The sequence below is a fragment of the Ambystoma mexicanum genome, chromosome 9, assembly GCF_040938575.1.
Source record: "Ambystoma mexicanum isolate Mex_15411 chromosome 9, UKY_AmexF1_1, whole genome shotgun sequence".
NCBI lineage: Eukaryota > Metazoa > Chordata > Amphibia > Caudata > Ambystomatidae > Ambystoma > Ambystoma mexicanum.
Genome location: NC_090931.1, coordinates 1486786538 through 1486812668, shown reverse-complemented (window position 1 = coordinate 1486812668; position 26131 = coordinate 1486786538). Strand labels below are relative to the sequence as shown.

Sequence of the window (26131 nt, the reverse complement as noted above, 5' to 3'; positions counted from 1 at the left end):
AGTGAAAAGGGGATTTTGCCAATGTTTTGCTGTTTACTTTTCCAGTACTTTGTGGAAACAGGGCACTTTTGTAAAGAAGTGCAAACAGGAGTGGTCCCCATTACACCAATACTCTTTTTGATTGAACCCGATTCTACAATGATGAACACATTGTCAGGTTGTTTTATCATGTGACTTGTAAATGTTTACAGTAATCTGTATAAAAAATGAGTTTTATTATTTTGTATTATTATTTAGTATTGTTTATGCTTTATTACAAACCTTTAGAGTTAGCAAAGTAAGAAAAATAAACTAAATAAATGGAAAATGAAAAGTAAAGAGAAAAATCGAATACAGAACATTACAATATTATACAACATTTCATGTTCATGAGTTACAATCATTGGTATAAATGTATGCAATTTATAACAATAAAAAAGGTTTTCCTATAAATCATCCAAATCTAAGGTTTCTTTTATATACAGAGTAGCAGCTATGGTAAGCAGGGTATAAGAACCATTCCAAATGCTGTGCAAAATGTGACTTGTGTGCAAAGACTCAGAATTGTAATATTTTAGGTATTTTGATTATGATTGGTCATTTATACCAGGCTTAATACCCGGAGGTTTCTAAGTGCAGACCCAGGGATAGAACTCGTTTTGCTCTGCTTCGTCTTGCTTCCAAGGCGAGCGCGTTGGCCCTGAGCTATCCTCCCGAGACTATAAGAAGATTAAAACCAAACATCAATACATACTTGTATCAACTTGAGCTGGAAAGATGTGTGGTCAAGTACCTACATTTCAGGGTAGGCTCAGATTCTGGCTTTACCACTTAACCAAAGTGTGTAATACTGGGCAAATCATTTAATCTCACTGTGTGTTTCCTGCCAAAGTTAGGAGCCCCTAGAAGTAATTCAGTTTTCAGTATGAGCACTTTAAAAACAAATACGCATGGTTTAATAGATGGGCAGAACAGGGGTCAGAGCCCACCAAGGAGACATACACACATCTTTCTTTGGAAAATATAAGGCCACATTTATTGATCGAAATTGTGACATTCACTAGCAAAGCAGAGTAAATATGTCAAATAAGAAGTCATAATAGAAAATTGCATATTATAAATAGTATGTAAACGGTATGTACCAGACAATGGTTGCAAGGGTGCGGTGGCCCCTCCTCCCTGCAACATCCAAACAAGATTGATACAAGGAGGCTGGAAACCCCTCAGCCTGCACTGTCTATCTCCTTATCTCACTCCCACCTGCATGCTAGCACTCCCACACATCCACAATTCAATTAAAATTGCCTGAAAAATTGCAACAACAAATACAATGTTGTCCTTCAAAATGCCATTTTGTAAGAAACAAAATATCCTATTCCTTGCTTCAATATTTACCGAGGAGGAGGGGGGCTGTCTTTCACAACAAAATGGCTGCACAACAAGCCCCTCCTGCTTGGTCTCCTGGGAGTAGCCACAGTATTCAGGGAGGTATTGTTGAGTGCACACTATGTTAAATGGAATAAGGACTGGAGGCCAAGTTGCTGAGCCCCGGCAGAGGAGGAGGCAGCATCATCCTGGATTCTCCCCAGCCAGGCCAAGAAGATATGGTGGGGGGAGGATGGGGTAGGTGGGAGTGATTGTAAATGGGAATGCTAGTCAGAGGGAGCTGATGGAGGTGACAGGGGGTGATATTGCCACACTATTGTTGCTGCTTCTCCTTTGCGCTGCACTTTTTCTTATATCCCAAATATAGCATTGTTCTGAAAAAAGGTACAACACATGTGTCTTTGGGCATGATTAATTGAGATTAATCTCCCAGACTCTTGTTAAGGGTTCTACAGAATACAGCTTTCATTTTTCATGCGCTGGCAATAGTTTTCCTTATGGAGATGGGGGAGCACATGGAAGATGAAGTGAGTAGCAAATGGAAGGTCAAAGTAGTGAGGGAGCTTATGAAAGGAAACAAAGGAGCAAATGGAAGAACAGAGCAGAAGACTGTGGAAGGAGTACTGGAGAGCCTGTGATTGTGGGAGGGAAGATCAGGTGGAAGAAGAGAGCAGAAGACTGTGGAAGGGGCACTGGAGAGCCTGTGATTGTGGGAGGGAAGATCAGGTGGAAGAAGAGAGCAGAAGACTGTGGAAGGGGCACTGGAGAGCCTGTGATTGTGGGAGGGAAGATCAGGTGGAAGAAGAGAGCAGAAGACTGTGGAAGGAGTACTGGAGAGCCTGTGATTGTGGGAGGGAAGATCAGGTGGAAGAAGAGAGCAGAAGACTGTGGAAGGGGCACTGGAGAGCCTGTGATTGTGGGAGGGAAGATCAGGTGGAAGAAGAGAGCAGAAGACTGTGGAAGGGGCACTGGAGAGCCTGTGATTGTGGGAGGGAAGATCAGGTGGAAGAAGAGAGCAGAAGACTGTGGAAGGGGCACTGGAGAGCCTGTGATTGTGGGAGGGAAGATCAGGTGGAAGAAGAGAGCAGAAGACTGTGGAAGGGGCACTGGAGAGCCTGTGATTGTGGGAGGGAAGATCAGGTGGAAGAAGAGAGCAGAAGACTGTGGAAGGGGCACTGGAGAGCCTGTGATTGTGGGAGGGAAGATCAGGTGGAAGAAGAGAGCAGAAGACTGTGGAAGGGGCACTGGAGAGCCTGTGATTGTGGGAGGATTTGAACAAATTGAGTGAACCTGGGCAAATCACCTCATGTCAGCAAAACCTGGTGAGGTGAACAGGCTGTTTCCAGCTAGAGTCATACCTCTAAACATACAGCTCCAATAGTAGAAAAAGACAACTTAAAAAACATGTAATATTTGTGGCACTCATGACAACGATTAACTACTCCCACCATAAGCTCCACACCCATGCCCCACCTATCCCGGACCATCTGTCAGCATTGCCTAAGAATGCCTTTGCCTTAAATCGCAGAGAGTGCAATCCTAACAATCATCTTTATCAGACATTCAAGTAGTCTTGCGGGTAAATGTGTCAACCCTGGTCCTAACAACCTGGGTTTGAATCCAGGTTTCTGCACCTTATAAAGCAGTCTAACAGACTAAAATAATTTAAGGGTGCAAATGGATTTTTCCAGATCCACAAAGACATTTTTTTGCTGGATCACGGATCTAAGAAAAGTTGGGCCCCCCGGATCACACACCTGGCCCACCCAGATAAACATTCCTGGAGCCGGGCCTGAAGCCAATCCATCTTGACCAAAATACATGCCCAAGTTCCTCTGGTCGGCCCTCTCCACCCAAGTGCTACCTCAGCACACAATCTCACAATCGCAGCCCTTAGCGTAACCACGCCTGCACCTCTCCCCGGCCCTTACTCACATCTTTGCCATCCGAGTCGTGTCCTTTAGAGTCGATGATCTCACAGGTCTCCTCCCCCATCAGAGGGATGCAGGTGTCCACGGTGTGGTTGTGGTTCAGCACGTGGTTCCCGGCGACAGAGTTCATGCTGCTGCTGGAGTGGTTTCGTGGAAAGAAGCCGTCCTTCTCATCATTGGGATGGCTGAAGAGGGACACAATGAGAATCCGTTAGCGAGGACGAGGCAGGTCAGGGGACACTAAGCGCAGTGACTGACCATCTCTCAGCGACACAGGGTGCAAGTGAGTCAGCACTAAGCCACACAGAGCAGGTAGTCGCGCAGAGAGACACTGGGTATAGGAAGTCTCTCAGTGCGACATTTCAAGCAGTGAATCTGGCATGGGGACACGGCTGTGCTTGAGACTCTCAGAGGGACACACAGCTGCAAGTGTCTCACGTGGATTCAGGGAGCAGGGAGTGTCTCACATGGGCACAGAGCGCAGTGAGTCTCACATGGGCACAGATAGCAATGAGTCGCACATGGGCACAGAGAGCAGTGAGTCTCACATGGGCACAGCGAGCAGTGAGTGTCTCACATAGGCACAGAGAGCAATGAGTTGCACATGGGCACAGAGCGCAGTGAGTCTCACATGGGCACAGAGAGCAATGAGTCGCACATGGGCACAGAGAGCAGTGAGTCTCACATGGGCACAGCGAGCAGTGAGTGTCTCACATGGGCACAGAGAGCAATGAGTCGCACGTGGGCACAGAGAGCAGTGAGTCTCACATGGGCACAGCAAGCAGTGAGTGTCTCACATGGGCACAGAGAGCAATGAGTCGCACATGGGCGCAGAGCGCAGTGAGTCTGACATGGGCACAGAGAGCAATGAGTCGCACATGGGCACAGAGAGCAGTGAGCCTCACATGGGCACAGCGAGCAGTGAGTGTCTCACATGGGCACAGAGAGCAATGAGTCGCACATGGGCACAGAGCGCAGCGAGTCGCACATGGGCACAGAGAGCAGTGAGTCGCACATGGGCACAGCGAGCAGTGAGTGCCTCACATGGGCACAGAGAGCAATGAGTCTCACATGGGCACAGAGAGCAGTGAGTGTCTCACATGGGCATAGAGTGCAGTGAGTGTCTCATATGGGCACAGAGAGCAGTGAGTCTCACATGGGCACAGAGAGCAATGAGTCTCACATGGGCACAGCGAGCAGTGAGTGTCTCACATGGGCACAGCGAGCAGTGAGTGTCTCACATGGGCACAGAGAGCAGTGAGTGTCCAACATGGCACAGAGCGCAGTGAGTGTCTCATATGGGCACAGATAGCAGTGAGTGTCTCACTCACATGGGCACAGAGAGCAGTGAATGTCTCACTCACATGGGCACAGAGAGCAGTGAGTGTCTCACTCACATGGACACAGAGAGAGAGCAGTGAGTGTCTCACTCACATGGGCACAGAGAGCAGTGAGTGTTTCCTCAGATGGATATTAAGAGCAATGAGTGTCTAATATGGACACAGAGCGAACAAAAAGAAAGCATTATTAGTGACCTGGCTTGGATTGTGGCAGCCACACACATGTACTGTCACAGTCAGTTATGATAATTTTTTCTGCCAGGTCTGATTGAATTTAATTAACTAGCACAGAAACAATGATGTTTGTGACATGGAAAATCTCCCAGCACCGATGTTTTTTAATGGGTATTTTTTCATCAGTCTTTGTCATTAATGATTGGATATTGTTCAGGTGGGGGAGGTGTTTCAGTAATGTGGCACATTTATATTAATATTTCTTTACTGCGTGCTCAGTGTTTCTAGGGGGCGCGCACTTTTCCGATAGGAAAGTGCAGGATTTGCTGTAGTGAAATGCTTCTGTGACCTGCTGCTGACCCGGCCTCTGAAGTTGTGGAATCCTCCATGTGCTCCCCCAAAGAAGTGCCCTCAAATCTAATAGACTTACATCCGATTGCCCCCATAACTGAGTTATAAAACGCACCCTATTGACCCATTTTTAAAAAAAGTTTTGGAGGGGAGAAGCCAACTATATCACTGGGTGGGTTTGGGCTCGTAGATATCAAAAAAGGAAACGGGTTCACACTGCAAAACTCTCAAAGTTTCAAAATGGCCGCCATGTGCGGAGGATGCCCTCACCTGTGCTTGAGCAGCAGCGCGCGCAGCACGTTGGTCCTGTCCTCGGCTCGGATCTGGTCCGAGGTCACCATGGTGTCCACCACCAGGTGGGCGATTCCCGGTAGGGTGGTCTGCTCCAGGTCCAGAAGCACAGCCCCTGTGGATCAGAAGGAGGAGGGAAGGGGCTGTTCATGAGAGCGGCATATAACACTGATTATTTCCAAGGCCACCCTTGCGATCTGCATTCCGCCAGGCTTACCCAGACAGCGCACACTTTGAGAACACATGCAGTGTTTTGGGCTCCTGGGGGCAGCATTGCATTGGTAAGTCTCGCCCTGAGACCCCACACCGTCACTGGCTCTGAGTCCTGTATTAGAGGTAGGCTAGCATTACTGGTGAAATAGGTCGGATTCCTGATAGCCCTGGTAGGGTTTGGGGCGGTCAGGGCCAACAGGGCTCCAAAGGGGCAGAGCTGGCAGTTGAACTACACGCAAAACAAATGTTCAAAGTAATAGATTTAAAATAGTGCCATTTCCTTTATGCTGCTTGTTTCCGATATCTACACTGACAAAATATAAAAGGTTAATAAAACGTTTTGCACTATGCACACCTCAGTCTAATTGTTTAGTATAGATAATATTCAAAAAGGTAAGTATGTTATGATTTACATTTTTGAGGTGCTGGGGAGAAACAACAGTCCTGGCACATGGGCTGATAATAATGAACAGGATGAGGGAACTCCCGTCCCCTGCACAATGTTAACATGTTAACATACTTACCTTTTTGAATATTGTTTATACTAAACAATTAGACCTAGGTGTGCATAGTGCAACACTTTGTATTCTTTATTTTTACCCATAACCTGGCATAATCAACACTTTAGCACCATGCCAAAATACCATGTCATTTTCAAAGATTAGTTCTCCGACTACAGAATCTGCCACAACTTAAGCCTTTTGTGACGACGAAGCCAACCAGCTATTAGGGTTGATATTGATCCCGACGTGACAGCTGAAGAAAACCCAGATAGATTGATTTCTAAATTAGAGAGATTAATTAGAAAATAAATTTCACAAAAACTACATGCAACTAAACTGGCTCAATACCATAAAGCACAGAGAATACCAAGAGGGCTGAGGGTCTGTACCTACGTCCCACCTTATTTAAGGAAACCCAAGAGTTTGTTAAAATATGGGAGCAAATTCTAAATAAATGCTCATTAGATCTCATCTTGCTGACCATTGAAGAATGAGCTCAATCTTTATCAAGTATAAACCAAGAGATTGATAAGATCAAGGAACAGTTGACTACTCTTAAATCTAGGGAAGATTTAAATAAGATCCTGTAACAAACTAACTGCAAATTGGAGTCCTATCGTAAGGACATTGAACAGAGTAATGTTAGGAATTGTCGGAGAGATACCTAGATTACTCCAGAGAAATAGTCTATACTTTTCAGGATTTTTATAACATCAATAGACCAACACCTAATAGACAACCAAGGCAACCGCCTAAAGTGAATAGCACTGACAGCAGTGATATTACTAGTGTGGAAGGGGACATAGTCTCCCACACTACTACAAACCAACGCGATTTCACAAGCACCAGTTGGTCCACCAACACAACCAGGTACAAATACCTCTACATCCATTCAAAGCCCAGTCTTTAGTGATGAACATTTCTTCTAAACATCTTAATAAGATGTTTAGAAGAAATGTCACAGTCACAGATTTACACACTTAAACTAGGCTTATCTTTCATTCCTAAATACAAAGGCACCAATTTTGAGGAAGCAGTTCATTTATTTAAATTAATAAGGAAGAGGAAATTGAGAGTGTTTTTTTAATCATTGCCTAAAGCCCAAGGAAGATCGGTATCCTCGATTAGCTGGAGATGAAACTAAAGAGTTTGTTTCACCCCCAAATGAACCACTGTATAATTGACATGTTTAAATTAAAAATCACAAGGAATTTGAAAAAGACCACTTATAGTCCACACCAACAAAGCAACATCAGACGACACCAGTTGAAGCTCCTCAAGGAGTTGGCAGAGGATACTTCGATAGTGATGAAACTGGCAGACAAAGGGGGAGCTTTAGTGATTATGGATACCACTTCATACCATCAAGGCTGTCTGGGGTTGTTACAAGATCCTAGGACCTATATGTTATTGGTTATGATTCAATCACTGCAATAAAGACTCTAATAGAAGATACTGTTCTAAAGGCCAAGGAATCTGAATAGATAACTCCACGCACAGCGGATTTCTGGATTACAAAATTTCCAATGGCCCCAATGTTCTATGCACTTCCTAAATTGCATAAGAACTTGACTAATCCTTCATTCCATCCAATAGTGGCAGAAACTGAGAGTATATTTCACCCTTTGGCAATATGTCTAGACACAGCTCTACAACCCTCGGTACCACAGACCTTGACCTATTTTAAGGATACCTCACATGTTCTATGACTGCTGAGCGAGTTACGACTTGTGGATTCAGATTTGATACTTTTCTCATTGGATGTAAGCAGCTTCTATACCTCAATCCCACATGGAGAAGGGATTGATGCTATGGAAAGTTTTTGGGGGAAAGTTATAATGTACACATTCATAAGACCTTTGCTAACTTAATTCTATACAATAATTACTTTAAATTTGAAGGGCAATACAGGGTTTCCTAAATTGAGATTCTTAAATTGAGATTCAATGAGCAGGAGCTAAAACAAGCTCTTGGGTGTCTGACATCACCCAATAGGCAGGAGCTACTGCAGGGGTACCAGGAGCTACCCGAGATGCTCCTTTAAATGTGTGTCCATTTTGTATGAACCATTGTATGAACCATTGTGAATTGGATGTGTTCTAATTCTTCTTGACTAACATTCTCAAATACTGAAAGTTGATGTCACATTTACATGTTTGGAAGACACCAGTTGGCCCTAGGAGCAAAGGCTCTAATATGCTAGAAGCAGGAGCTAAAAAGCTGCCCAGCTGCCCTTAATGTTGAACCTTGGCAATACTATTTACAGATCTCAGGGATGTCGATGGGCTCTTCAGTTGCTCCTACATATGCTAATATTGTCATGTTTCATTTCGAAAAGATCTTAATTTTGGAGACGCAACCCTGGTCTTCCAAAGTATTATTTTGGAAAAGGTAAATAGCTGATGTGTTTTCTATCTGGAAAGGATCGAAATCAGAACTCTTACAATTTTTCGAGTACATGAACAACTGCCATGAACACATCAAATTTACCTTAGAAATATGGGAACCGGTCATTCATTTTTTAGATGTCCTGGTGACTTAAATAGGAGGGGAATTGCTAACCATAATATACAGAAAACCCACAGATGTGCACAGATGTGCACAACACATAACATTTTAACAGTTTTCACCCTGTATATCTAAAGGAAAGTGTACCCTACAGTGAATTTATAGTTTCAAATGCTGACATCCTTCAGAAAGAATATGACCTGATGACGAACAGACTCGGGTTATGCAGGTGAGATCATAGAAGAATCAATATCCAGATCAGACACATGCAGGAGGGAAGATCTCCTGAAACAGGGTATTTAAAAAGACTGCACTGAGATGATTCACACGTTACGTTTTACAGCACAGAGTCATCAAGTGAGCAAATTGTTTATGAAAAATTGGGATCTGATCAAATTGAATCCTACTTTGCATCGACTATTCCCGGACCTCCCTATGATAGCATATAAGAGGGGAAGACATTTTAGGGACTCACTGGTTATAATTGCACATAATCAAGGCACAGTTGCTTGCTTAAACTGTCAACACTGTTCTAGCATTATCAAAAGGGCACCACATAAGACATCCTAACACTGGTAAAAATATCAGACTATGCGATTATGCCACGTGTGACAGCAAGAATGTCGTATATGTATTAAGATGCCTTTGTGGCAAATACTCTGTGGGTCAAAAGGAGCGGAAATCTTGGAAATTGTACAACCACTCCCAAGGGAAGGGGACTTAGCAAAAGAATGTGGACATATCTTCTCGATGCTGTAACTCCTCTGGGGTTGAATGAAGAATTTTATTTGGGACCATACTTGATATTGACATTGACACCCATGTACAAGCCGATGCAGCCATTTGAATATTAGGGTGCATTACATCATAAACTTAAACAGGTATAATAATAGAAGATTATACACTCGTTAGAGGTAGATGGACTTCTAATATCTTTTAACACTGTCCGAAGGTGTATTCTCATTATCAACACAGATCGAGAGGTATGTACTATTAGCAATTTCGCTTGGAATTGGTTGGATGACTGTTAGGCATAGAACAATAGAGAGTAAGTGTGATTATCTTTGGGTGGTTTATATTGTAAGCCCCCTAGAAGGATGAGTAATCTTTCCATTGCAGGTCAAATTAAATCTGTACGGTGTGATTCACACATAAGTACATTTGATCAATTGTAGGTATGAGATTGTACATCCGCAAGAGGGATTTGTATGAAGAACTGATTATCTCAAAAACAGACAACCTGCTTAACCAATATATACATTTTCTAGGAGATTGTAAACTACCACACACATTGGCCACTCTTAATAAAACAGGCTAATTACCATATAGAGTTTCTTGGATTAGCATTTAAAATCCTAAAAGGTAATAGGATTTTGAGATATACTGTCATTGATTCATTGAACGAAGTACGCTCTTCCATACTCCATTCTTGTTCACACATATTCCTGAACATTTATTTTGAATCTAGGTATAATATAAAGATCGTTATTCGCAGATCATGTACTCGTTCTGCATGAGCAGAATTCCGTGCGTATGTTTGTTTTACGGCATAACTTCATCACGTTCTTACAGTATGCAGCTATTTGAAGCAGCCATTTTGATTACCGCCTCTTGTGCGAGTTCTTGGCAACAATAGCACATGCTGCACACGTCGCATAAACAAGAAGTAGCAGTACTTTTGGTAAATATTTTTATTCTTGGTTACTAGTAGACCTGTTTTTGTGATAGGTGTATTAACAATTCAAACCATTGGGCTATTACTTTGACACGGAGCACTGTTTTTTTTAGCAGGGTATGAATTCAGGAATCTCCAGGACCCATCTGGAGTAAACCCATGATATCTGATGGCAACACATGTGACACACCTCCAATCAATCCTTTTCAATTCAGTAAAACCTATGGATTGGGATGGTATATGTCGACACGTTTTTGATATTGATATACAATTGTTGTTTTCCACAATACAATTTTAATGGTGACCTTTTGCTTTATAGATTACACCTTTACCAGTTTACTCAAATCGATTTAAACACAATTTGTGAAGTTATGTTTACTCGCAGCACTGACGGTGCTAATTAGGTGAGTGAGACCAGTGTGAACTGGGAACAAACCAAAGATTTTGGTATCATTTTTGTGAAACAGTACGAGATTAGATACCGTCAAACATTCCTTTATTGCATTTTTTTTTGGTCGGAGGTAAAATATTATCTGTCAGAGTGAAGATCAAGAGTCTGTTTGGGCTCCTTGTGAAGAAACTGAGGGGACATGTGGATGATATGAGAGGTGAGATGACCCTCTTACAATGCACCTATTGGTGACAGCTCTAACTTAAAGGTAATTAGTTGTTATTTGTTTCAAAGTATGTTGCTTTATTTCATACAATTTGAGGTCATCTTTTCTATTAGGGATGAACTGCCACATATTGGTACATCCACATTCTAGAATAGTAAGCAATATATTGGTAGCATTGGGACCATGAAATTGTGAAGGTACAGAATTTTATTTAATTGCATGATTAAATGGTGAAATTGATGTTTTCAATATGCATGTTAAAAAAGGTGTTTGGGGGATATTTCAAATGGAATAAATAGATTGTAACTAATGATACAGATGATTGTTTGATATTGATATAAGATTGCACTTTCTATTATTTATAGAAATATTATCCAACAAAGACCCCTGATGAATAGTGTGGAACTCAAAACGCGTTGGGTCATATCAAAAAATAATTTGGAATTACTCAGTTGTGTGAACACATGTTATTGGAGTTTTTTATGAAATTGATGTTAGCCTAAGTTGTCATCCATATTGAATAAATGTACCGACATGGTGGCAGCTATGGCTTAAAACTATATATTGAGTTGTTGGCTGGATTCTCGGCCCTTGGAAGTGTGCAGGGGACGGGAGTTCCCTCCTCCTGGGAACTTTTTCTTTGTTGTAAAATATAAAAGGTGCTCACCTTTTAAACCCATAAATATTCCCAGAAAAGCAAAATATCCAAATATGAGACATGCTTTGAAGACAATTTTATGTGGTCTTGTGGGTAAGCGTCAACACTGGAAACTTCAACCTGGGTGACATCCTGGCAGCCAAAAACCTGAGCAAGATTGCAGGCCTCAAAGACACCTTAGGGCTGCTGTGCCTGCCCTCTGAAAAAAGTGACACTGCCCACCCACATGTATCCTTTCCCTTTGCCCTGAAAAGCAGCACAGGGCGACAGTCAGGGAAAATAAATGCTCCAGTCTCCAGGATTGTAAACTCTTTTGCCACATGACATCCTTGCCAAATATTCACGACTCACTTGAACTCTCATCTCCCCTCCCCCTCTCCCCCCTGTTTGGCTTTCAACTTTTAAAAATGCACTGCTTTAATAAAAAGAAGATGGCCTGAAACTTACACAAACCATAGTAAGGTAGGCACACAAATATATCTAAGGATTTATATACATTACCAGGGTTTGTGTACTTTTCAAGTCTCCTTTTATAAACATAAGGAGAAACGAGATATGGTAAGCAAAACGTGTACTATTGTGACATTCCCCCCATCTTGACTGAGAGACTTCAAATACCAGAATCCTTGCTGGCATGTTTCACAGAGCCCCTAGATTTGCGTGTGTTCCCTCAGTGAAGCCGGAGGCTCGGTAATGTAATCTGCTCTGCATGCGCTCGCACGTAGCAGATTTGATCACCGAGCGTCAGGCGTCTTTGACCCTCAGCGGACCTGTGGGCTCAGAGCCGCGCCAGGCCGGGGCTGAGCCAGGCCGGATCCCGAGATCCAGTCAGACATCTGATGCTGGATTTCAGACCCGGCAAGAGCCGGCCAATTGGCCAACGCTATGCATGCACTTATAGTGCAGCTACCTGGACTTTCTTAATAAAGTGCTCACAGCTAGTCTGTGTTTGGAGTAAATCAATACTCTTTCACATTACCAAACGCTCCTTCGTCAGTGTCTGTCTCGTTGCTCCAGGATCTCAGTTAGAGATGTACTGTACCTAACCACTGGCTGTCTGCCTACACCAGGACCTCTACAAGGGACAAACCATGCATAGACTGTAGGTGTCACTGCTGTAACAGTGCCTTTCTAGTAGTCCCTGCATGGCGTCTACCACTGCCGTGCTCTGAGTTGTAGGTGTCACTGCAGTAAATGTGTCTTTCTAATAGTCGCTGTATGGCCTCTGTCATTGCCATGCTCCGAGTCGTCTCTAGCAGTGCTATAAATTGATTAAATTTACTTGAGGAACCCTCTTCTCCTTGAGGGGTGGGGCTGTGTGGAGGAGGGGGCGGGCCGAGGGGCATGGCTCCAGGCCAGATCACCAACACGGTATCTTTTCATAGAACCCAGTTTGGGCATTTGCATAAATGCAAAGAGCATTATGGGAACATAAGAACGCCCACAATTTTAAATTTGAAACATGTCTGATAGTGATTCAGCAAGAAACCCTTTTGAGCAAGTCATGGAAGTTGACGTGTGCGCTTTTCATCAGTCGCAATAGTCACCCTAACAAAAAATTGCAGGACATATATGCCATTCTGGACAGCTGTTATATATAGAGTCTGTGAGGCTTTGGCTGTTTCTGCAGTCGGTCTCCTGCAGAGGCTTGAGGACCTATGAGGGAGTTTCCTGGGCTATCCCTATGCTATTTTGTCGTTTTCCAGCCCATTTCCTACCCTGGTCTGTAGGTAGCAGTGCTGCAATAGTGGCTGTTTGCCAGGGGCGTATTGGGAACCAAAAGAGGCCCTGGAAATAATTTCATGTAGCCCCATATTACACATTTTCAGCAAACGCAACCCTTTTCCTAACACAAAAGAGGTCCAGAGTTCCCTATAGGCCGGTCCACCACTGCCGTTTGCTCATTACAACAGGGAGTGCTGGGGATTTATTTGCAGTAAGATCTAAAACGAAATTTAGACCCAAATTCATTTCTACCCACAAAACATCAAGTCACACATAATTTATTTAGCTGTTTGCCTGAATGTCATGTTTTAAAGACGTGTAGGCAAAATGTATTTGCTACTTTAAAATACCGAAAATAATGTTACGTTTTCTGAAAAAAATTATATAAGTTAAAAGATTTTTCTTTTAATGGGGAAATTTGGTTTACACAACCTTAAAATTTTTGTAGTTTTTTTAAACGCGGGAATTAGTTTTAAAAGTATTTGATCCGTTTTTAAGAGTTGCTGTTGTTAAAGAGTTTACAGCTCCTTGGGGACAAGTCTCTTCACCCGGAACCACAAGCCAAAGTACTGCTCAGAAACGACTGCTTCTACTTACGACTGCTCCTAGACATCAAGCCGTACCTGCTTCTCCCTCACAGATCCCTCGAGGTCAACACACGGATACAGCCTCCGCAAAGGCCTTGCGCGCAAAGTGAACAAACACAGCTACAGGTTTATGCAGAATGCATGGCTGGTGCTGCAGGTTTCCCTGTGAATCTCAGGAAATGTCCCTTCAAAACTATACATGTCCCGGGGCCCGCCCGCCCAAAGCCCTGTGGGAATGACTCACCGTGTGCAATGGTTTTCCGCAGCTCCAACAGGCTGCGGAAGGACAGCGAAGCCACGTGCGGCTTGCCCCAGCGGGACGTGTCCTCTTCCACATCCTCCTCAAACTTGATCCACCGCGCCGTCTCCCGCCACTGCATGTCCAGGTTCTTATCGTAGAGCAGCTCGTTCAGCTCAACAAACACCTGGAGAGGCAATAAAGAGCGGTCAGCATTTGCAAGGTCCCAATCCATGACTTCAACAATGTGTTCTACTGCGAAGTCTCCGTCTTGCATCCATGTAACACTACTGTCTTACCACTTTTCCTACCATAGGAACTACAGCTCCTACAGTGCATGTAAATCGAGTTTACTCATTTTGTAAAATGCATGTAAACCAGTGCAAACTATATGTTTGCAATTGTTTACATGCTTCGCAAACTATTTTGTAAAACTTTGGTTTACATGTTGGTTTACAAATGCGCAAACCATGCAGCTTTGCAAGTCCAGTTGGACTACAAGTTCTAGAATTTTGTAAACATTTGGTTGACCTGGTTTAGAAAGCAGAAGAATTTGTAAACTTCAGGTGCACTCATCAACACGTTTTGTAAAGACTACACGTCAAGTTTTCAAATGGTTTGCAACACGGTTGTAAACCTTGCTTTTAAGGTTTACAAAAGCATAGAAAACCTTTGAAACCTTATGTTTATTATAGTTTACGAATATGTGAAACATAGCAAATGTAAAGTTTGCATACATTCTGAAAAATATGTAAACCATTGTTTCGCATTTCACCTTGATGCACAATCAGCTTTCATAGACTCTACCGTAACGAATAGAACAGAGCAGTTCGACTTGCAAGACAACCAAACACTCCTACTAAATATAACAAGCAATACCTCCAACATACCCCAGTTTATATACTTCTACACCTAGCATTGTGCACCAGAACAACCACCACAGACGCATACATAACTCAACGAATTTCCATCATCAGACAGCCCTTCCAGACTCTTCCACGGTCTCAGCTAAAACTTTCTGCAACACAGCTCTTGACTCTTCTCTCCATGGGTCCAAGCTTACTAAATTTATCATATCGGTGTCCAGCTTCTATACAAAGGCGACTTCGCCTGCAGTCTATTCACTACTTATAGCCAGCATGTATGATTACTTGATCTACTTGCATTACGGCATCTGTACAGTTATTGAACGGCTTGTATTTTCTGCAGTGCTTCTCACACATGCAATCTTCTTTTCGCATCTGAAAGTTCACTCGATTCTTTACTTCATCAGTTTCTATAAGGTCCATACGTTTTCTTCAGCCAGTCTTCTCAGTGCATCAAGCTCGACTTTCGTTTCGTCACCAGCTCCTCTTTCACTCCTTTTCATATCCCTCCGGGGAGCTTCTCCCTCAGATTGTCATCTCTTCGGGGATACATTTAATAAGGTTTTCTTAGTGGATACCTTTTCTCGAATATTCGCCGTGGAATGGTCGCAACTGCTGGTGTCAAGCATGCCACAATTTCAGGCTTCCAACATACATGTGGTACGGGACTGTAGAGGCAAGTAGCTGCTCCTCTACACACTCAATAAAAAGAAGCCACAAAAATCAGATTTGTCAAAGGCTCCTGGTCCAGTCCCTTTTAATTAAGCATGAACATATCCCACCCAGATAATGGAACAAAAAGGATAAGGGGTCTGACTTATGCAGCGTTTAAACAGCCATCTGGCAAAATCAGTAACTTGCGGGTGGCAATAACTGCGCCAGATATGCACTCTGTGAATCCGGGTATTTGCAGAATGAGTGCACGCTCTGCTCACTCTGTGTAGAACCACTCAATGGGTGGGAGGAGGGCGTACCTCATCTAAGGCCAACTGTCTACATGCAACATTTTGATGTCTGGAGGAGTGGCAATTGCCGGGAAATGCACAGGATGGACTCACCTCAAACACAGGTGAGCACCGCGAGCCATAAAGAGGAAGCCAGGCAGGCGCCTGCTCCTTATGCAATTTGCCTGTGTTGCAACGGGGCATAGATGCGATTTTGGACATTAGCAACCCGACAGTGACACATGTCACTTTATGTTACATTTGTGCCCAAAGGTAGGTGGACACCACTTTCAGGTAAACATGTTAAAGAAGGTTATCCCTTTTCTCCCTTCTAATGTTCAGCTGAACTTCCCTGGACCTGGCAATTTTTCCTGAGCCAGGTCAATGTGCCTATGCAAAGGGTGGCAGGTGCAGCGTGCACCTGGCACACATGCGGTGCTTTGTGAATCATCTACATTACACGTACCAACCTTTGCATGTGTGCGTGACTTTCCCGTTGACTCGGGTGCAGCGTGTTTTGAAAATAATACAAGACTTCAAATTGCTTAAACAGTTTGGGGGCGTCTGCAACAAATGACGCCATATACTATTGATTAAATATTGAGGCCAAGATAAAAGCTATAGATCCGATTGATTATATAAATTAAATGGCTTGAGTTAAAGTAGCAATAGATTGAAACCAGTAATAAGTATTAGCAAATGTTCAAAGTGGGTCGAATAAAATTTCTCATTAATCAGTACTTATTTTGTAGATGGCAAAAATACTTCAAATGTTTTGGGTAAAAATAAAAGCATCAAAACAGTCCTAAACAATTCTTTAAAAGCCTGCTACACCTGCAGGGCGAGTTCCTTAGCTTATACACTCAACCTATGAGAAATGCACTCGTCCCATAGTGACGTGAGACCAAATATTTTCCGCCGCTTTCTGGAAAATGGTGCATATCACCATAAGCGTACTTATTTGGTGTAATGCTGCCACCCAAAGGTCAGCCATGCACAGTGAAACTTGGTTTTGCCATTTACTGCAAAGAAAGGTTGTTTTTAGTAAATGGCAATTAAAAGTTTCAAACATATCTATATTGTCTAGCAAGGTCGAGTACTATGCAAATGGTACTCGCCCTTCTTAAAATCTCCTTGCCAATAGAAGTGGGCTAGTGGATATCCCAAGCCCTTAAATAGCTCTCATCTGGAACAAACAGATTTAAACAAGCACCTGAATTGTAATGCACATATTTCTCTTGTAAATGAACAACATCCTTCATCAAAGATGTCTTCCCAGGCGCAGCGCTATCTGCTGAAGGAAGAAGCACTCGCAGCAAACTATCCACCTGTAAATTGTATCAAGGAAAATATGTACCTATAGGGACCTGCAAAGTATTCGATAAAACCGGAGATAAAATTGAGTTCCCGTCTGACAGTTTAACATTTCCATTTTAAAGTAGGATAATTATTTTGTTTCCAGTAATGTGCATTTGTTAAGGGTAAGCGAGGGAGGCATTCCAAATAAAGCTTGGTACGATGATCGTGACAATTTCCAGAAGGCAAATTGGTCCGGCTTTCCAAATGTAGAGGCTTCGAATTTGTTCTAAGGGCGTACTACAAAATGTTATAATCTACATTCGCAAATTCCCACTGTTGGCTTTGCCATTACTTGATATAATGGCAGCCATGATGGATTGGGAGAATCGTAAAGGTATGCAGATGAAGCTCCAATCCATCATGGCCACATTATTCAACCACACGTGCAGTTGCAGCCGTACATATTAGTGATAATTATAATAATAATAACCACAACAAAATTAACAAACGCAATGTAAGGGAGCTCAAATTTCGAAAACACATCAATATACCAAGCAGAATGGAAACAAGTTCATCAAAGTAACATTCAGCAAATCTCTCCCTAACTAAAACAGTTCCTGTCACTTTTACAAAATGGCTGCCACTACAACAGAGCGTTCCCCCTGATGCGCTTGTTCTGCAACACACAGCAGCTGATTCAGGCCAAGACCACTCACATCTTTATCTTCGAGAGCTCTAGCTTGGAGCTAAAGCTCTTTCTAGCTAGACGGAAACATTCTTTACATTTGATGCAATGGGTTTTAGGTGCTGCCTTCCGAACATACATCTGGCCCACACGCTACACTGCAGCAATACAAATATCACAGACAAAACAGGGTCCTTTCTTCTGAAGCGCCTGTTCACTGCTAAAAAGAGTGCAGTGAATTTTTTTTTTTTAAACGAGACTCTAGGATTAATCTACCAAAAATGAGCATCTCTTCTCAATTAAGAGGACATTGTTTAGAAATGCCAGGAATGCAGACACGGCAGGTGTACAAAGTTGTCCTCACCGCATAAGAGAGCAGAGTATGGGGCATAGCCTCAACCATATCTAATATCTATTTAAATGATCCCTATAATATGTCTTTTCCCACTACACACCATTATGTAAAGTATATAACATCCCTCTTTGATCACTGATGGCCACAATTCCCAGAGCCTCGCAGTAGCAGCCTCACGCTTTGAAATCCTAGGACCAAATGTGTGACTTAACAAGGAATACTCAGAAAACAATACAAGTGGTGAATCTTACAATATCAGAAAGGAAGGGGAAGCGTGGGTTTTGCACACTGAAAGTAAGATTAACCCAAAAAGTAGGATACATACTTGCAGAGCACTTTAAAAGGGAGCTGTAGATCAGAGCTGGGAATCCTTGCCTCGTTGCGCCTTGCAACACTTGTGTATAGGCGCGTTATAAATGCCATATCATATCATATAAATGCCAGATCATATCATATCAATTATTTTTTTTATTTGTTAGATATCCTATGATGCAGTTTCTCATTGCTCTGAAGTTCTAGCTCCAACCATTGCCCGCGCTCTGATTGGAAGTGCAACCTTCGCTATTCAGTGCCACAGCACGTGCTGGTCTACATGCAACCAACTCCTTGTATCACTGCGCTCATCTTCTTATTAGACCCATCCTTAGACGCACATGTTCTGTGTGGTATTATTTCTTGGGAGGATAGCTCAGGGGCAACGTGCTCGCCTTGGAAGCAAAATTACACTTACGGATTACACGTGCCTGTTCCCATATCGTTCAGGTGGGTCAACGACATAGACGCTTCTACCTTTCCTTTGCAATCCCCCATAGCACTACACTTACTTTTGTACCGTGGGGATCCAGTGATCATAGGATCCTGACTCCCTTGTGATCCCTAGAGAAGGAAGGTTCATGGGGTTCCTCGGTCTGAACCCTGGAAACACTGGCCTAGTTCCAATCACTGCTCTGCATCTTGACCCACAGTCCATAGGACCACCTGCCAGTGTGTGCCAGATACTGTACCTCGTGGGGCCTTCGATCCAGTTTCTTTTTCTTCTTCTTTCTCTTCAGCGATGACGTTGCCACCATCTTCTTGCTGGCTTTGGTGATCTGACTCCTGGATGGCTTCTTCACCAAGTGTCTCCTGACCCCAGGGTTATCTTCAAAGCGGTGACCTGGAAACGGAAACCAAGAGGATCAGGCACAGAACAGTCGCTTGAACCATAACACAAGAGGTGCTTTCACATCTATGATCGGGCAAGTCTAGTTTCCAAAACAGACAAACTATTCGCCCAAGTACAACATTTATTATTTAGACAGTACATTTTGAGTGTTTTAATTGCCTAAAAGGTCATTGTTCCATTTTCTGAAACATGCAGTTGTCAAGTCTCCCAAACACAACTGGAAAATGGTACTTTCTTCCCCAAAACTGTGGCACAAGTTTCCTTTCAAAACTATGGTCCAAATTCACAAAGAAGCTACACGGGGCAACACTGAAGTGGAGAGAGAAGAGAGAGAGAAGAGAGAAAAGAAGAGTGAGTGTGTGTGTGTGCGTGTTCGTTCCTCATGTTTCTCCTTTGGAATGATGCCTCCATTTCAGTGCCCAGAGTACAGTTTAATTGGTGTAACTGCTAAGTACATACCTGCTTAGACAACTAAGATATTAAAATATTTTTTTTAATACTTTTTCAAAATTGATCAAGAAAATAAATGCTGGCAGGCTATGTTTATGGTGACTGGAATTCTGAATTATGTTCAGTTTCCTATGATTTGAGGTGTATACAAGTGCCACAGTAATGTTCTCTAATGTCCTGCACATTGGTTCAGAATGACCTGCATTTCCCATGCTTCCATCTGTGCAGAAATGTCACCTCAGGGCTGCCATGAAATGTAGCCAACCCCTTCCTTCACTGACTCCTCACTGCCTGAGGACTGCTTTGCTGGTGGTCTGTTAGCCGCCTCTATTGGAGAGGCAGACAGGAAGGCCTCGATGAAAAGGGGGGGTTACTATCCTAGTGCACAAACATTTGCAAGTGTGTTCTGCCATCTCCACAATGAAGCAAGAGCGTGCCACAGGCCAGTCAGATAGAGAATGGACTGCACTACCGCCCATACCGGGGTGAGCAGGACTGCCACTGGGGCATTAAGGATTCACAGAGGCCTAAATGACAGGTAGTGGCTCCCACCATTGGCTGGGGAATCCCCAGGGATGGGAGCCGCCCCCTGCCGCAGCCAATGAATGGCAGGCTGTTGGAACAACATCTGAATAGGGGCTGTGCAAGCCCATGTCAATGCAGCTCGCCCCCCGTCGGTTCTGTACACCAAATACGTATTATGACGCTAGCGGTGAATCCAGCACTGACATTTCCCTTCTCTGCGTCCTGAAAATGATTGACAGAGGTGGTTGGGTTTATTTTCTGTAGCTCCACTGCACCCAGGAATTACCATTTGGAAGAAATATTTAACAATGTGCCCCAGCAGATTGTAAATACTATAGATTACAGCCACATATATACTAGTTTAATCTATTTTATTTTATTTCAATTTTGTAACATACCAATTCATAGCACAGGAACTTCAAAGTGGAGGACGAATACAATCACAACTTGTTAACAAGTTCATGATACGTAGCTACGATCATAATATTTCAGCCAGCAAGCACATGGGGTGTAGCTACAATCAAAACTCAATCATAACCTGCCAGCATGCACGTGGGGTGGAGCTACAATCGCAGCCTGCCAGCATGCACATGGGGTGTAGCTACAATCAAAGCTCAATCATAACCTGCCAGCATGCACGTGGGGTGGAGCTACAATCATAACCTGCCAGCATGCACGTGGGGTGGAGCTACAATCATAACCTGCCAGCATGCACGTGGGGTGTAGCTACAATCATAACCTGCCAGCATGCACGTGGGGTGGAGCTACAATCATAACCTGCCAGCATGCACGTGGGGTGTAGCTACAATCATAACCTGCCCGCATGCACATGGGGTGTAGCTACAATCATAACCTGCCAGCATGCACGTGGGGTGTAGCTACAATCATAGCCTGCCAGCATGCACGTGGGGTGGAGCTACAATCATAACTCAATCATAACCTGCCAGCATGCACGTGGGGTGGAGCTACAATCATAACTCAATCATAACCTGCCAGCATGCACGTGGGGTGGAGCTACAATCATAACCTGCCAGCATGCACGTGGGGTGGAGCTACAATCATAACCTGCCAGCATGCACGTGGGGTGTAGCTACAATCATAACCTGCCAGCATGCACGTGGGGTGGAGATACAATCATAACCTGCCAGCATGCACGTGGGGTGGAGCTACAATCATAACCTGCCAGCATGCACGTGGGGTGTAGCTACAATCATAGCCTGCCAGCATGCACGTGGGGTGGAGATACAATCATAACCTGCCAGCATGCACGTGGGGTGGAGCTACAATCGCAGCCTGCCAGCATGCACATTGGGTGTAGCTACAATCATAGCCTGCCAGCATGCACGTGGGGTGTAGCTTCAATCATAGCCTGCCAGCATGCACGTGTGGTGGAGCGACAATCATAACCTGCCAGCATGCACGTGGGGTGGAGCTACAATCATAGCCTGCCAGCATGCACGTGGGGTGGAGCTACAATCATAACCTGCCAGCATGCACGTGGGGTGGAGCTACAGTCATAACCTGCCAGCATGCACCTGGTGTAGCTACAATCATAACTCAATCATAACCTGCCAGCATGCAAGTGGGGTGGAGATACAATCATAACCTGCCAGCATGCACGTGGGGTGGAGCTACAATCATAGCCTGCCAGCATGCACGTGGGGTGTAGCTACAATCATAGCCTGCCAGCATGCACGTGGGGTGGAGATACAATCATAACCTGCCAGCATGCACGTGGGGTGGAGCTACAATCGCAGCCTGCCAGCATGCACATTGGGTGTAGCTACAATCATAGCCTGCCAGCATGCACGTGGGGTGTAGCTTCAATCATAGCCTGCCAGCATGCACGTGTGGTGGAGCGACAATCATAACCTGCCAGCATGCACGTGGGGTGGAGCTACAATCATAGCCTGCCAGCATGCACGTGGGGTGGAGCTACAATCATAACCTGCCAGCATGCACGTGGGGTGGAGCTACAGTCATAACCTGCCAGCATGCACCTGGTGTAGCTACAATCATAACTCAATCATAACCTGCCAGCATGCAAGTGGGGTGGAGATACAATCATAACCTGCCAGCATGCACGTGGGGTGGAGCTACAATCATAGCCTGCCAGCATGCACGTGGGGTGTAGCTACAATCATAGCCTGCCAGCATGCACGTGGGTTGGAGCTACAATCATAACCTGCCAGCATGCACGTGGGGTGGAGCTACAATCATAGCCTGCCAGCATGCACGTGGGGTGGAGCTACAATCATAGCCTGCCAGCATGCACGTGGGGTGGAGCTACAATCATAACCTGCCAGCATGCACGTGGGGTGGAGCTACAGTCATAACCTGCCAGCATGCACCTGGTGTAGCTACAATCATAACTCAATCATAACCTACCAGCATGCACGTGGGGTGGAGATACAATCATAACCTGCCAGCATGCACGTGGGGTGTAGCTACAATCATAGCCTGCCAGCATGCACGTGGGGTGCAGCTACAATCATAACCTGCCAGCATGCACGTGGGGTGGAGCTACAATCATAAACTGCGAGCATGCACGTGGGGTGGAGCTGTCAAACCGGATATTAAATTATGCCTCTTATTACAAACGATTTGTATGCATATTGGCCTACGCCAAGTTGCTTAGAATTGTACGCGAATAACTCTCTATGGCAAGGTCTTGACCTTAGAAATTAATGTAAGCCGCCATCTTGAATCAAGCCTCCATTTTAGGTTAGAAACCGCCATTTTGGGGTTTTATACAAAGTCACCCTGTAATCTAAAATGGCCGTCTCGTGTGTCCTTGTTCTTGCCTTAACCTCTCCAACCTCTGTAGGGGTGTTAATGTCCAACCTGCCCTCAGGCTATATGTTAGGGTCATGTAGACCTTGTCCTTTGTTGACCTCGGGAGCAGGGGATTACTTGAATTACCAAAGTTAAACTACAAGTATATAAGGACAGTAATGCTATCCAAATATAATAAGTAAAACATTTGTTTGGTCTGTATTAAACCAGCATGTAAAGAGTGTAAATGTTAGATTAAAGAATGATGGAGTGTGTTAGTAAATGTATTAAAAAAGTAAACCGCATACACGAGATATGTAAATTAGGAAAGTGAACCTGGCGCGACCCTAGCGCAGTGTATGATTAACCTGTAAGAGGGCTGGACATCATTTTACGAATTGTATAAATGCGTCGATGTCCAGCTAGGAAATTCTGTCACTGCTCACATTGAACTCTGCTTGTGGTCTCTGTGATGTATTGACAGCCAAATAGCTATTTGTGTACTTTGTTGAATACTGTTCAGTTTTGTAATAAAGATTCTGGGAATCTTTATAAGCCTGTGTCGGTGTATTTTCCTTTGCTCGGTGTAACAGCCGTAATATTATATTTTTTCTGATTCCACAGATGGCGCCCGAATAGGGACCCTCAAGGTTGACTTTGTCTCGTTGAAGGTTGGCTCGGCTATCAGACCGGGATCGGACGGTGCCAACAGAACCGGCCGCTCTAAGACGAGAAGTGAATTCCTCGACGAAACTGCACGATCCGATCCCTGGACGGTGAGCTGTAGCCCGAGACGACGTCTTGACGAGGGTCCATATATTTGAGGTGGGTAAATTTGCCGAAAATCACTAGACACGTGGGTCCTTTGCATTGTCCTTAGTAACCCGATCGGGCCTCCCAGTACTTTGGTCAGGTGAATCGTGTCCTGATTCTTAATCTAACCCTGACAAATTTGAATTTGGAGCATTGTACTCGCGAGCACAATTATTTAACCAGGTAACACCAGAACTTTGATATGCCTGGGAAATTGTCTGCCTGCTTTAGGGCATTTTTCCGCAGCGACAGACAACCTTTGGAAGATAGCCGTCCCGCACCACAGGAGGGGTCGCCGGCATGTACTATGTACTGTAAGAAAGGCTTTGGTAGTATAGCATTTAATGACATTTGGCATAGACAAACCAGACATAATTCTAATCTCAGGTGGCCAACCAATGGTAGTTTTGAAATCCCTCGTATAGAATATTTAGAGTCTGTATTGGTAAAGAAAAAGGCTAGGCCTGCAGCATTTGACGCGTTTCACAGTTGGAAAACAGAATCTTTGCAGCAACAAAAGGGTAGAGAGAAACATATGCGTCGACATATGACGAGTGTCGAAAAGGCACGGTTATATGATCAAAATAAACAATTGGAGTCAGTTAGGAACACGGACAGGGCATTTCAATTATGCATTCAGAAAATCTACCCTTCAAAAGATTTTCATACGTCAGACGAATTGATTAATAAACTTTTGCATGAACGAAGGCACAATGCCTCTGCGCTACCTCCATACGTCCCTCCTCCTGGCGCTTTGCCCCTTCCTGTTGTAGTTCCCCCTCCTATAGTTCCTCCGGTCATCCCTGTTGTTCTTCCTGTTGTTCTTCCAGCCGTCGCCCCTTTGCCCGCCCCCTTGCCTTCACCTGTTGTTATTCAGAATGTGCCTACTCTTCCTCTTCCAAGTGATCCTGCATCGCTTGTAGTAGACCAGGGAGCAAGACCAAGGGTTGTGACTCGTAATACTGTATCCCCAGACAAGAGGAGTGAATTGACTGCTTGGGCTAAACATTGTATGGAGAAGGGTGAACAAGATGATGTTTTTTCCACACTCGAAAATTTAAAAGATATGCCTGAGAAAAATGTTTTTATCGAAGGATTAGGGACTCATTTAAGTATAACGTGGAATAGACTAAATGATGTAGATTTCCCACAAGGGTTACGGGATTTGAACACCTTAGCGTTGTCCAGAGATACTGCGGAGAAGGTATATGAGCATGTTGAGAGGATTTTTGAGTATAGGAAGGAGTTGGAAGAGTTACAGAACGAGGAAGTAGATGGTGATAGTTTAGGTATTACGCACTTACAGAAACGGTTTTCTCCTCGTCGAGAATTAAAAGGTGAGGAAGCACGAATTTGTACAAAGGACGCGATAAAATGGATTTCGCGATATGTCGATAACTCCAGATGAAGTATATGACACATATAGTCAGTATACGTTAGAAATGCAAAAGAAAGTGATACAGGTGATGGTAGAGCACCTGCAGAATGAGTGTGTAAGAAGAAAGATTTGTTGTCCCGTAGAATTGTTGAGTGTTTATAAGAGAGCTTTTTCGATTGATACTTCTTCGACTGCCTTAGCGCTTGATTTGGCTCTGTTGCTTAGTAAGCGTTCGGAGCTTCCTACTTCTCAGTTGCCTATGAGAGAGTTCCCTCCGACATTTGTCCCAAAAGTTGCGATTGCAGCTGATGCTGCACGAGGTATAGTAGCCGGAGAAATTCCTGCACATTACGTTTCACAGTTTGTTCACGTCCCGTTTTCAAGACAGGAAGTGAACACCATAAAGCAATCTATTCCTGATATAAGAAAAAATCTGACCGGATTCTATAAAGAAATAGAGTTGGTCTTACAGTCGTCGGTATTCACTTTAAGTGATATTGACCTATTATTTCCCATACTCCTGCCAGTTGATTTGTGGAAGCAGATTAGGACTATAGATGACATACCTGGGTTGGGAGATACATGGGATAACATGACTAGGCTGGACAGAGAAAGACCAGCTGGCGAACGACCACCTCAAGTGATATTAACGTTGCCTGATAGAATTATTGTAAAATTGAAAACTATGGTTCCAGAAAAA

The 26131-nt window shown here is 43.9% G+C and overlaps 1 protein-coding gene across 2 annotated transcripts in view; it reads right to left on the bottom strand.

The window, feature by feature from the left end:
* Window positions 1–26131, bottom strand: part of SLC4A3 (solute carrier family 4 member 3) — a 660038-nt gene that overhangs the window by 220143 nt on the left and 413764 nt on the right. For both annotated transcript variants that reach the window (XM_069616955.1, XM_069616956.1), the window contains 4 exons: window positions 19330–19481; window positions 14183–14363; window positions 5432–5567; window positions 3301–3481 (listed from right to left, as the gene is read on the bottom strand). In XM_069616955.1, coding sequence (XP_069473056.1) covers window positions 3301–3481; window positions 5432–5567; window positions 14183–14363; window positions 19330–19481 — 650 coding nt within the window. The remainder of the gene's footprint in view (window positions 1–3300; window positions 3482–5431; window positions 5568–14182; window positions 14364–19329; window positions 19482–26131) is intronic.